The sequence below is a fragment of the Octopus sinensis genome, linkage group LG2 (assembly GCF_006345805.1).
Source record: "Octopus sinensis linkage group LG2, ASM634580v1, whole genome shotgun sequence".
In the NCBI taxonomy this organism is placed as follows: domain Eukaryota; kingdom Metazoa; phylum Mollusca; class Cephalopoda; order Octopoda; family Octopodidae; genus Octopus; species Octopus sinensis.
Genome location: NC_042998.1, coordinates 7,213,686 through 7,227,235, shown reverse-complemented (window position 1 = coordinate 7,227,235; position 13,550 = coordinate 7,213,686). Strand labels below are relative to the sequence as shown.

General features: G+C 36.2%; 1 protein-coding gene across 6 annotated transcripts in view; it reads right to left on the bottom strand.

Moving 5' to 3' along the window:
* LOC115223847 (ras-specific guanine nucleotide-releasing factor 2) overlaps window positions 1-13,550 on the bottom strand; it is a 670,879-nt gene that overhangs the window by 219,565 nt on the left and 437,764 nt on the right. For all 6 annotated transcript variants that reach the window (XR_003882837.2, XM_029794538.2, XM_029794547.2 and 3 more), the window contains one exon: window positions 8,007-8,087. Coding sequence is in view for 5 of the 6 variants with exons in the window: in XM_029794538.2 (XP_029650398.1) it covers window positions 8,007-8,087 (81 nt within the window). In the remaining variant the exon portion in view is untranslated. The remainder of the gene's footprint in view (window positions 1-8,006; window positions 8,088-13,550) is intronic.

The following is a 13,550-nucleotide window of genomic DNA, read 5'->3' as shown; positions in this document are numbered from 1 at the left end:
GTCTGTGTTTGTCCCCCTAGCATTGCTTGACAACCAATGCTGGTGTGTTTATGTCCCCATCACTTAGCGGTTCGGCAAAAGAGACCGATAGAATAAGTACTGGGCTTACAAAGAATAAGTCCCAGGGTTGAGTTGCTCGACTAAAGGCGGTGCTCCAGCATGGCCGCAGTCAAATGACTGAAACAAGTAAAGAAATAGTAAAGAAATATGAGCATACCACAATGTGTCCTCTATCTCTCACACTAACACTCGATATTTTCCCCTTCCTTCTCTGTCTCCTCCTTGTCTATCTCTTCCTTGTCCCTCTCCTCCATCTCTGTCTCCCTTACCTCAACCTTATTCCTTCTGTTATTCTTACAGTTGCCATCATCTCACGATAAATCTGCTTCTTTTCAATTCGGGGTACTTTCTTTCACTTTACAAAGGTACAAGGTACCTCTGATAATGCTGGTGCCACAAAAAGCATTCAATACATGCTAAATGTTTGGTAATTGACCAGAGCAGAGAACAACATAGGGTTTAAAAAAAGCTCTTTAGTTTTGCTGATGGAAAGGCAACCTCTATGGTGCTGGTGCCATGAAAAACGAGCCTAATCATCATCATCATTATCGTTTAACGCCCGTTTTCCATGCTAGCATGGGTTGGATGATTTGACTGAGGTTTGGCAAACCAGATGGCTGCACCAGACTCCAATCTGATCTGGCAGAATTTCTGCAGCTGGATGCCCTTCCTAACACCAACCGCTCCGAGAGTGTAGTGGGTGCTTTTATGTGCCACTAGCACGAGGGCCAATCAGGCGGTACTGGCAATGGCCATGTTCAAATGGTGCCTTTTATGTTTCACCTGCACAGGAGCCAATCCAGTGGCACTGGCAACGACCTCGCTCGAATATTTTTTTACATGCCACCAGCACAAGTGCCAGTAAGGCGACACTGGTAACGATCATGCTTCAATTGTTTTTTACATGCCACCGGCACAGAGGCCAACTTGTTGCTTTGGCAACGATCATGCTTGTATGGTACTCTTCATCATCATTGTTTGACCGTGGTCGAGACAATGGAATTTACCATGCTACGCCAGACTCCACGGTCCATCATGGCATTACGGAGGTCCTGTTGCTGGATGCCTGTATCCCTGGAGATTACATCAGGGTAGGAGAGTGTGTGCCCTCTGGTATTGCGAGTAGATGGCTTCCAGAGGAGAAGAGTAGAAATTACCTCTTTTACAGCTCTACAACAATGTCCAGCAAACTGGACTCTCTTACCTTTCACAAGAGATGACACAGGTGGTACTCTTAGCATTCCACAAGCACGGATGCCTGTCATCGAATTTGATTTTGATTAGTACAAAGTAGGGTATCCAACCATAGAAACTACATCAAAAATGAAATGCTGGAGAAAGAGATTGTCTACTGAACTGTTGAATCTTGTTGAATCATCCTACTTATGCCAGCATTGAAAGCTGATGTAAAATGATGAGGGCGATCATGATGAAGATGATGCATCATGTTTGTTTTGTTCACTGCTCTCACAATACTCCCTCACTGCTTCCTTACTTTTTACACCATTTTCTCTCATTGCCCGTTCTCCCCACAGCTTCTCTCCTCCTTGCTACCTCAACACCTCTTCTCATCTTCTTCCTCATCCTTTGGCCAGCCCTTCACAGCCCTCACACTTATCTTTCTTCAAAAAAATTATCTCCAGATTCTTCTTCACCCTAATCTATTGCTCGTGGAGGTGCATGGTTTAATGGTTAAGGTGTTGGACTCATGATCACAAGATTGAGGTTTCAATCTCTGGACCGGGTAACGCATTGTATTCTTGAGCAAAACACTTCATTTCACATTGCTCCAGTCCACTCAGCTGGCAAAAATTAGTTATCCTGTAGTGGACTGGCATTCTGTCCAGGTGGTGAATTTATATACCATGGAAAACCAGGTAACCAGCCCTTGAGAAGGTAACTTCTTAAATCATGTTATTCTTACAGTTGCCATCATCTCACAATAAATCTGCTTCTTTTCAATTCGGGGTACTTTCTTTCACTTTGCAAACGTACAAGGTACCTCCGATAATGCTGGTGCCACAAAAAGCATTCAATACATGCTAAATGTTTAGTAATTGACCAGAGCAGAGAACAACACAGGGTTTAAAAAAAGCTCTTTAGTTTTGCTATGGCTCCCTTCCTGTCCATTTCCATTCAGACCTTCTATCCATACTCACCCTTATAATATAGGGTAGCTCTGGAATTCCCTGTACCCCACCCTACTTAAATCAACCTTTATCGCCTTTTCACTGTTTTCTCTTTTTCTCAGTAACCCCTCTCTTTTACTCTCTTTTACTTGTTTCAGTCATTTGACTGCGGCCATGCTGGAGCACCGCCTTTTAGTCAAGCAAATCGACCCCGGGACTTATTCTTTGTAAGCCCAGTACTTATTCTATCGGTCTCTTTTTGCCGAACCGCTAAGTGACGGGGGACATAAACACACCAGCATACAAACATACACACACATACATATATATATATACATATATCCGACAGGCTTCTTTCAGTTTCCGTCTACCAAATCCACTCACAAGGCATTGGTCGGCCCGAAGCTAGAGTAGAAGACACTTGCCCAAGATGCCATGTGATGGGACTGAACCCAGAATCATGTGGTTGGTAAGCAAGCTACTTACCACACATCCACTCCTGGTTAATAATCCCTTCTTGTTCCTCTTTCCCTGCCATATTTATTGACCTCTAATGGTTGACTACTCTACTCTTCAGTTACTGCCTTCCCTACAAATCATCATCATCATCAACATCATTGGTTAACGTCTGTTTTCCATGCTAGCATGGGTTGGACGGTTCAACTGGGGTCTGGGAAGCCAGGAGGCTGCACCAGGCTCCAGTCTGATCTGGCAATGTTTCTACAGCTGGATGCCCTTCCTAACACCAACGACTCCATGAGTGTAGTGGGTGCTTTTCATATGCCAGAGGAGGCTGGCAAATGGCCATGATCAGTTGGTGCTTTTACGTGTCACCGACACAGACGCCAGTTAGGTGGCGCTGGCATCTGCCACGTTTGGACAGTGCTTTTAACGTGTCACTGGCACGAGTATCTTAACTACAATTTCCATTTGATTTTCATTTTGATGTTGATGTTAACGTACTTATAAATCTGTTTCTGTCATCTTATCCTCCATCACCCACCCCCTAGAACCATTGCACATTCTGTCTTCTATTTCATCTCGGTTATAGGGTTTACATTATGTCCCTAGCCTTGCAAGGCTATATTCACTAGGGCTGGTTGTGGGATGACGTCAGCAGCTGGGTGAGTTGACCGGAAGTTGGGGCTGAGCGGAAGGGGGAAGCCGGCAGGCGCGCACAGGCAGCGGTGAATTCGGCCTTTCCAACGTGGGTCGTCGAGGTGTCAAGACGTGTGAAGACATCGCTAAGGTTTGGGTGCAGCAGCTGCTATCTTTAGTGTTCGGGTCGGGGCTGTGTCGAAGGATTAGTTACCACTGAAGGGTCTCCATCACGAGGAAGAGAAGGTAGGTGCTTTTATATTCAAATCGCACACACACCACACTGGTGTCAGGCAATAAAACACCCACTATGCTCTGTAAAGTGGTTGGCATTACGAAGAACATCCAGTCATAAAAGCCATACCAAAGTAAACACTGGAGCACGGAAGCAGTCTTTTAACTCATTAGTTTCTGCTTGAACTGGCCAATCCAAGCCAGTTTGGAAGATGGATTTTAAATGGTGATAATGATGATGATGGTGGTGGTGGTGGTAGTGATGTTGGTTACTGGTTACTTTGATACTTTGATAGGTTTCGGCCATTATTGGCCCAGGCCATGTCTAACTTAATAGCACCAACTGGTCAATAGCACCACCTGGTTACATCAGGCATTTTTTTTTTCTAGCATTAGAACTTATAAACTGTTAATGACAGCTTGTATAAAAACTAATAAATAAATAAATAAATAATAAAATAAAATAAAATAAAATAAAATAAAATAAAATAAAATAAAATAAAATAAAATGAAATAAAAAAACAAAGCAAAACGAAAAACTATTTGAATTGGAAAATGTAAGTGTAATAAGATTATTACGGGAAGCTTTTTTGATTATCTTTACTGATGCATTCAGTCTCAAAGAGACGTGAAACCTCATTTAAAAGGATATATCTCTCATTTATTCTTTTGCTTCAGTAAATTATCTCTTCATATACTTAAGGGCATGTTACAACATCCAGTGTTTGAACCAAGCTTCACTTTATTCGCTACTTATTTTTACACACCAACTCCTCATTTTAGACCAAAAAAAAAAAAAAGAAAAAGAAAAAAAAGGAAACGAAGAAATGTGCTAGCATCATTCATTCATTCTTTCATTCATTCATAACCCAATAAGTATTTTCATACTATGAAAGTAAAGCTTATATTTTGTATTATCTCTTATATAGATTCAATCTTTGGCTGATTTTCTTTGCCATTACTTTATATGTTATCGTACGAGTGTATCTTACAATATATAAATAAATAAATAAATAAATAAAAAGAAACTTATTTAAATTTTTTTTCTGGCTAATGGTTTCACCAAAGAAAACCAGCAGACAAAATAGTATTATATATATATATATATAAAAAAATAAAAAAAAGTAAAAGCATTATTTCAAGTCAGCCTGAATCTTAGACTTGCTGGCAACCAATCATTTAGGTTCAGTTTGTAGATTACCGTTCTAAAGAGTTTTCCATCAATTTTTCAAGAAACAACTGATGAAAGAAACAATTCTTTTGACTTCCAAAGGGGTGAAAATCAAATTAGACATATTTAATATCTAATAGACAAAGGAAAAACAATAATAAAAAAAAGGAAAAAGAAGAAATGAAAGCATCTGATTCTCTCAAAGACTTCAGTAATATTTATAAGAAAGCTACGTGGAATCAGGTTGGCTGAGGTATTAGCACACTGCTTCATTTGTCATGAGTTTAAAATCTCCCACATACTTAGTTTTTCTTATTGTGCTTCTGAGCATAATACTTTATTTCATACAGCCTCAGTTTGCCTAAAGTAGGTAAACTGTTGTAAAATAGGTATCAGATCATAAGGAAATCTTATCTATTGTGCTTGCTAAGGCTGTTTAGCTCAGATCAACCTTCATCAAGTAGAACAATCTCTGGTGGCCTTGTTGTTTTTCTTACCACTATTTGCTTTACTAACCAGACTGAAAGTAACCTTTATGTGTGTGTGTGTGTGAATATATATATATATATATATATATATATATATATATATATATATATATAGGCGCAGGAGTGGCTGTGTTGTAAGGAGCTAGTTTACCAACCACATGGTTCCGGGTTCAGTCCCACTGCGTGGCACCTTGTGCAAGTGTCTTCTACTATAGCCTCGGGCCGACCAAAGCCTTGTGAGTGGATTTGGTAGACGGAAATTGAAAGAAGCCTGTCGTATATATGTATATAAATATGCATGTGTCTGTTTGTGTGTCTGTGTTTGTCCCCCTAGAATTGCTTGACAACTGATGCTGGTGTGTTTATATCCCCGTTACTTAGCGGTTCGGCAAAAGAGACCGATAGAATAAGTACTGGGCTTACAAAAGAATAAGTCCCGGGGTCGAGTTGCTCAATTGAAGGCGGTGCTCCAGCATGGCTGCAGTCAAATGACTGAAACAAGTAAAAGAGTAAAGAGTATAGTATAAGAGATAGTATGGAAAGATAATTTCTGATATGGTAATTCCAAAGAAAATATCTAAAACTATGTTATGAAATATGTTCTTTCCTTTTAAAGATGGTTTGGTATACTTTCAGTGAAATTGGGTTGTTATTTTTAGCACATTAAGTGACTACATAGAAACCTCATATTTGGTGCAGGCATAGCTGTGTGAAGCCAAAAAGTTTGCTTTCGAAGCATGTGGTTTCAAGTTCAGTCCCACTATACAGTAAATTCAGCAGTTGTGTTTTATTATAGAACTAGCAGTATAGCCCAGTGTTGCTCGGGTTTGTTTTTTAGTTGCGCTTTAAACAGCATACTTTGATGTCGCGTTAACAAAGTTTTGACATAGTTTCAATCGTTTTTGAAAAGTAAAAATTTTGCATTATATAGCTTGTTATTCTCTTTAAGTGAACATTTTTCTGGTTGAAATGCACCGGAAAATGGCGACACAGCAGTAAAAAAATTGTAAAAAATAAGGATCTTCATAGAAAAAAAGCACTTTTTTGATGTAAATAATTTTTGATCTTAACATGGTCCGATTTGAATTTTATCTTCTACAGAATGAAGAGCAAGCCTTCTTCTATCATACTCTCAATTTTGGTCAACTAGCGCCGCAGGGTCTCGGAGAGGATAGTGTTAGTTGAAGGCTACCAAACCTGCCACACACAGACAACTTCAGATTTATATGTATAGATTGAACTGAATGAAGACATGTGAATGGATTTTGGTGGCTGGAAACTGAAAACAGCCCTTTGTGTGTGTATGTGCATGTGCGCGTGTGTGTGTGTGTGTATGCGCATGCATGTGTATGTGTGTGTGTATACATATAAATTCAATTAGAGGCTAAATTAGCGTCATTAAGGGATAGTAATATCCAATGAATTACTGGTTCATTACCTAATATTTGTTGTGAATAATAATATTCATAAAATAATAGGTTTAAATATAAATCATGTTTCATAATCATTCAAAAGAAAATTAAGAAAATGGAGATGTAGCATTTAATTAAAAATTGTTATCTGCAACAGATTCTCTTACAGCTGTTTCAATTAAGCCTAAAAATTAAAATAGCAATCATCAAATCATTATATTAGGCATGATTTGAAAACACAATGTCTAATAATGTAACACACACACAAACACACACACACACACACACACACACACACACACACATACACACACATACACACATATAATTCCAAGAGAGCTAGAGGTTGTGAATCCATGGTATTTTATATTTTATATTTTATATATTATATATGTAAAGTATAATATGTTATACATGTATGTATATTGTTGCAATAGTCTTTTAAAAAAATAAATAGACATAATATAATGTCTAAAAGATGATGAACACCACTTGATCCCCTCCATTTTCTTATTGATGTATATATATATATATATATATAAGGCACAATGGCCCAATGGTTAGGGCAGTGGACTCGCGGTCGTAGGATCGCGGTTTCGATTCCCAGACCGGGCATTGTGAGTGTTTATTGAGCGAAAACACCTAAAAGCTCCATGCAGGGGATGGTGGTGATCCCTGCTGTACTCTTTCGCCACAACTTTCTCTCACTCTTTCTTCTGTTGGCCTGCTCGCTTAGCCAGCGGGATGGCGTCATTCGAAGGCTAAAACAATGCGAACGCATTGTGACCAGCGATGTGTAACAACATCTGATGGTCTGGTCGGTCAAGTGATCAAGTGATATATATATATGTATATATATATATAAAGGTTACTTTCAGTCTGGTTAGTAAAGCAAATAGTGGAAAGAAATCTAGAAAAACAACAGGGCCATCAAAGATTGTTATGGAGATACTGAAAGCATCAAGTCACATAACTCTGTGCATTCTTCAGTCATCAGGTTGCTGCTGGTAAGACCCAGGCTACCACTGATCAAGCAGACTTATGATTAAAAGCATTCCAGCCCCCCCTTTTACCATTTTGTATATCAAGGACTATATTACTCAGTGTGTTTTTTTTATTTTTAAAGAAGGTGAGATGTAATCTAAAGGTAATTTTTTTGTTGCTATTTTTAGCCATTTGTATCACCATGTAAAATTCCAATCTTGATGACTTGAATTTATCAGTAACTTATTCCAGAAGGGCTTTTCAATAGCAATATCATTGCAAAATAGAAGAAGGGCAAAGGAGATAGGAGGGAAATGATATAAGTATGTTAAACTGAATAACCATCTCTTGAAAGTAATTGAGAGAGTTTTGGCAAAATATTTGACATTTAAGAAGAAAGTAATGCAGCAATGAAGCTTTCAAATTATACCTTCTTGATTTTCCTAATTTCCTCATTTTCCTCGGCCAATCGGTGATTTGACAACTTTCTTTCAGCCTTATATTTTAGGAGCTGCAAAGATACAATGACATATAATATTAATAATAATCAATAATAAATCTCTGAACGAGGTATAAACAGTAACTGTACGACAATGTGAAGTATATTTGCCATCTAAATGTGGCTAACCACTAAGGGTGGATGCTACTGTAGCTTGTAGCCCCAGGAGAACATCTTCTCCAGCTGGCTAAAGGATATATGTATTTGCATTGGGACCCCTTCGCATCAAAGACCGGTGATTGTTGTGCACTGATGATGGGTAAATACCCAGAAACCCGTGTCCATGCATATCACCTCAGGCCGATGATGGGGGAGGATGGCTTCCCTTTGCAAATACCAATAGGGCACAGAAAGTGTGTCAATAGCCAGCTGGAGAAGATGTTCCCCTGGGGCTACAAGCTACAGTAATATCCACCCTTAGTGGTTAGCCATATTTAGATGGCAAATATACTTCACATTAATAATAATAATAAACCAGAAAGTTTAATATGATTACAACTACCATATGTTCCAGCATACAAATCAAATTTTTCAGATCAAAAGGGGTCGGTCAACTTGTATAGCAAGACAACTTTGAAGGATCAAAAATTCCATTTGAAATACAGCGGAATATGGAAAGATAGTGATGGTGCTTGAATGTTTAAGCTACATTTACCCTGTCTACTCTGTCAACTTGTATGCCAGAAAATACAGTAAAAATTCATTTAAATACAAACAATCAAACCGTGGCATTATTTAAGCAGGCTTGATATAAAGCAGTCTAATTGCTCTGCGTAATACAATGAAGTTAAACTCTAAATACGTCTTCATGATATGAAATGATTAACACATGATATAAAATAACATCATAGGAGAAAATGGTTTGTAGTGGAATCATTGTACAAAGGTGGCTCAAACATTGATATTTAGTATCTAATTGAAGCTCAATGTTCTATTATGTTTTCTGACAGTTTGTTTTTTGAAAATAATGCATCAAATAATAGGAAAAAAAAACAACAGAAAAACCTGAAATGTAAGAGGAGATTCATCTAATTTAGTTCTTATCAATCATAAAATACCAAAATCCAACTGAATCAAGTAAATTGTTTTGTTACATTGTTGCAGACTTATACAACTATATGGTTTCTAATTCAATTTAGTTCTTATCAATCATAAAATACCAAAATCCAACTAAGAATGAAAATCAATTTGTTACTTTAACATTCTTACAAGTATAGAAGAGATTCTAAGAGATTCTAATCATATTCTCATCATCAGTGGCACATTAACTATATAAGACTTCAAATATTCTTCAGAATAAAGAAAGAAAAGAAAAAAATCTTATCAATTGCTTACCTTTCTACAAAAGACACATTTTCTTATTCATATTTATTTATTTATTTATTATATCTAAGAAGTTTCTTTCTCATGTTTATAATGTACTCTATTTTTTAAATTGTTAATTGCATTCAGCTTAGTCAAAATGTTTATTTAAAAAAAATATATAAAGCAATTACAAGTTGCCAATACATTGAGTGAAATGTGTTTTAATTTTTCTAAACCAGTTCTTTGTTTTCTATAACCATTAAGAACATTTCCCCCAAAACCCACTTTATTGTCCTCATTAAGTTCCTAGTAACATTTTCACTGGTTCTACATCAAACTTATGCATAGTCCTTTCACCTGGAATTTGAATTACATCCAGTAAGAACAGACAGATAGAATTATTAATGTGTTAATTTCTCATAACATTTGCCATGAAAATTTGGACTGAATTGTGCAAAGAAAGACCATCCTAATTGTCCCTTAAACATTTTCCTCCTTACTACCTGACAGATTCTCTTGTGATTGTTAGTGGTATAATATTCAATAGGTAGTAAAAGAAAATAATACATATGTGGTCATATTTGAAAGAAAAATGCTAAAATCTAAAACTCAGAATATGCATAAAACAATGTCAAAGCAATACCACACAAAACTGTACAAACAACAAAAACTATATTATATGAATAGCTTCTTTGGGATGGATGTGTTTGTTTTATTTCTTTACAATACATCAAATGGTAACCTGATATTTGTCACTGATGTTCTTAAAGGAATTTCTATATTCCTAACAGCTGAGCTCTATTTCTTACCATTAACCCTTTTGTTACCAACCTGGCAGAAACTGGCTCTGGCTCTGACTACAAACGTCTTGTTTTCATAAGTTTTGAATTAAAATCTTCCACCAAACCTTAGTCACAATTTATGTTCCTATCACTAGCTTAATGGTAACTCAGTTATTGTACTAAATTCTTTGTTATATTTAAAGTAATTGAAAGAAACACAGAGCATCTGAAAATAAATACAGTTACAAAAGAGTTAAAGTAACCATGATATTTTTAACCCTTTCATTACCAACCTGACTGAAACCACCTCTGGCTCTGAGTACAAACGTCTTGTTTTCATAAGTTTTGAATTAAAATCTTCCACCAAACCTTGGTCACAATTTATGTTCCTAACAATAGCTTAATGATAACCAAGTAATTTTAATAAATTTTTTGTTATATTTAAAATAATTGAAAGAAACACAGAACATCTCAACAGAAATATGGTAACAAAAGAGTTAAAGTAACCATGATATTTTTAACCCTTTCATTACCAACCTGACTGAAACCACCTCTGGCTCTGAGTACAAATGTCTTGTTTTCATAAGTTTTGAATTAAAATCTTCCACCAAACCTTGGTCACAATTTATGTTCCTAACAATAGCTTAATGATAACCAAGTTATTTTAATAAATTTTTTGTTATATTTAAAGTAACTGAAAGAAACACAGAGCATCACAAAATAAATAGAGTTACGAAAGGGTTAAAGCTAAAAATTAAGATCCACATAAGCAAATACTATAAGAATTGTTGGGCTGTATTATCAAATGCCAGTGATTTAGTCCAACTAGATTACAATTAAGTACATTTTAAAATTCCTTCAATAGATTTGGCAAATTGATTATTGCAATCCTTTCACATAGCATATCATTTGAGAGTGGACTTTTTCTTATTTGTTTATATAGGTATTTCCAGGAATAATTTCTATAATATACCTGCCATTGGCAGCACAAATCTTTTACCAATTGTGTAGAGTTCCTTCATCATCATCATCGTCGTTTAACGTCCGTTCTCCATGCTAGCATGGGTTGGACGGTTCGACCGGGGATCTGGGAAGCCAGAAGGCTGCACCAGGCTCCAGTCTAATTTGGCAATGTTTCTACAGCTGGATGCCCTTCCTAACGCCAACCACTCCGTGAGTGTAGTGGGTGCTTTTTACGTGCCTTGGCTTTCATAATTAAATATGTGGCTTTGTATGATGCTCTTAAGTATTTTCTTGAACCACTGCATGTTTTCCAGAAAGCTGTTTTTATATTTTCAAAGACTTCTGTAATTTTTTCCAAAAAAGTATTAGAAAAGGTTTTGCTTGCAGAAGAAGCATGGCTGGTATTATTATGTCTTTTAGATTTTAGATTTAGAAGGCTTCATGCTTGGAATCCAAAGAAAAAGACACAAAGAAATAAAGAAGTTACAAGAATACTTCAGCAGATGAGTGATTCAATATTATTTTCCTTTTGTTATTTTACTTAAGATATTGAATAAAACATGATTTTTGTCACATATGTGCATTGGCATTTTATAAATTTATCTTGTCATTGTGTTACAACTCATGTTTTCTCAGTTAATAATTGATTTGAAATATTATTTGTTTAATTACTTTGATTTTTATTTATGGTATTTAAATGAAATATGACATTTTTTTTTTTCTCTGCGACTCTCTTTCTCTTCACCAAAACACTCATTTGCCCACTACTCATTATAAATTTAACTGACTGAATTGTTATCTTCAAACCCAAAAAATAAAAACAGAATTCATATGGTATAAAAGATTCATTGTACTTTCTCGTTTACATGCAAGATTGTTCAGGTTCTACAGTTTTATTCACTTAAAGGGCTACCATTGTCATTTAATACGTCACTTTCACTTTCTCTTTGTCAAACTTTAGCTGATTACTGACAACAGTAGGAGAATGTTTTGGTTTCCTTTCAGAAATTGAAAAGATGCATGGCTTAGTGGCTCGGGCATTGTGCTCAGAATTGTAATATCATAGTTTCTATCCCTGAATCAAGCAGTGCATCATGTCTTTGAGTAAAAAGTTTCATTTTATGTAGCTCCAGGGCACTAAGTATGCAAATGGGTTTCAGCAACAGCTGGGAAGTTAACCTTGCAATGGACTGGTGTCCTATTCAGGGTGGAATGTCATGATCTCTGGCCTTATGAGTTCCAGAGCTCATGACTGACCAATGTCCAAGCTGATAGTGCAATACAGCCAGCTTCTTTCTTATTTGGAATATTTTTGGTGCCATTTGGATTTATTTTTCTGTTATTGTTGTTCTTAAGTATTCTGGAATTTGAACCTATAAAAAAAAAATGCTTATAAGAATACTTTTGTTGTTTTCTCTCATAAACAGACCCCTACAAGTTCACTCCTTTTTCTAGAAAGTGCAGTCAAATCTCTCAGTAATAAGTAGCCCTTTCCAATAACAATGCAAAAATAGTCAAAGAAAAATTACATAAACAATTTGATACAATCATACACCTTCATCTCAAACAACACAAAATTAACACTAATAATTTAACAATCTACAGCAATAACAGGACTAACACAAAAACGAACAGCAACAACAAGAAAAACAACAAGAAAAACAACAACAACAAGAACAACAACTATAACAGCTGGAAAAATATTTCTAATTGTATTAAAAACACCCCAATGACATGGGTGGATCAAAAAATGTCTTCCACAGCTACCAAAATAAACTAAGTCAAACTTGCTACAACAATAATGGATTACCCTCTAAGATCACCTGTATTTATACATGAGGAATAATTTTCAATTCTATATGATATAAATGAAAATATTTTGAAAATAATATTACAAAGGAAAAACATCCTAGAGTAACAACTAACCTAAGTCGGTTAAGATTAATTTACATTTATGAGTATCAAGTTTGGTGATATAAACAGCAAAAATAGAAACCGCGATCCTACGACTGCAAGCCCACTGCCCTAACCACTGGGCCATTGCACCTCCACATATATGTGTGTATATATATATATCTATATGTATGTATAAAATATATATATATCTTGTAAAAAGCACTAAGTCTACTCTGCTGAGTGGATGGTGTTAGGAAGGGTATCCAGCTGTAAAAAACCTGCCAAAACAGTCACAGAAGTCCAGTGCAGGCTTTGGCCTGGCTGGCTCTTGTGGTACCGTCCTACCCATTCTAGTACAGAACATGGACGTTAAATGATGATGCTGATGATGATGCTGATCCTGTTTGACAATTCAGATCATGGCTGTAAACATACATCATAGTAACACCATTTCCCCGAAACACTTCCTTCTTCTAAATTGTTAATACATGACTGAATGCATGACAGAGTATTGAGTATCATGAGACGT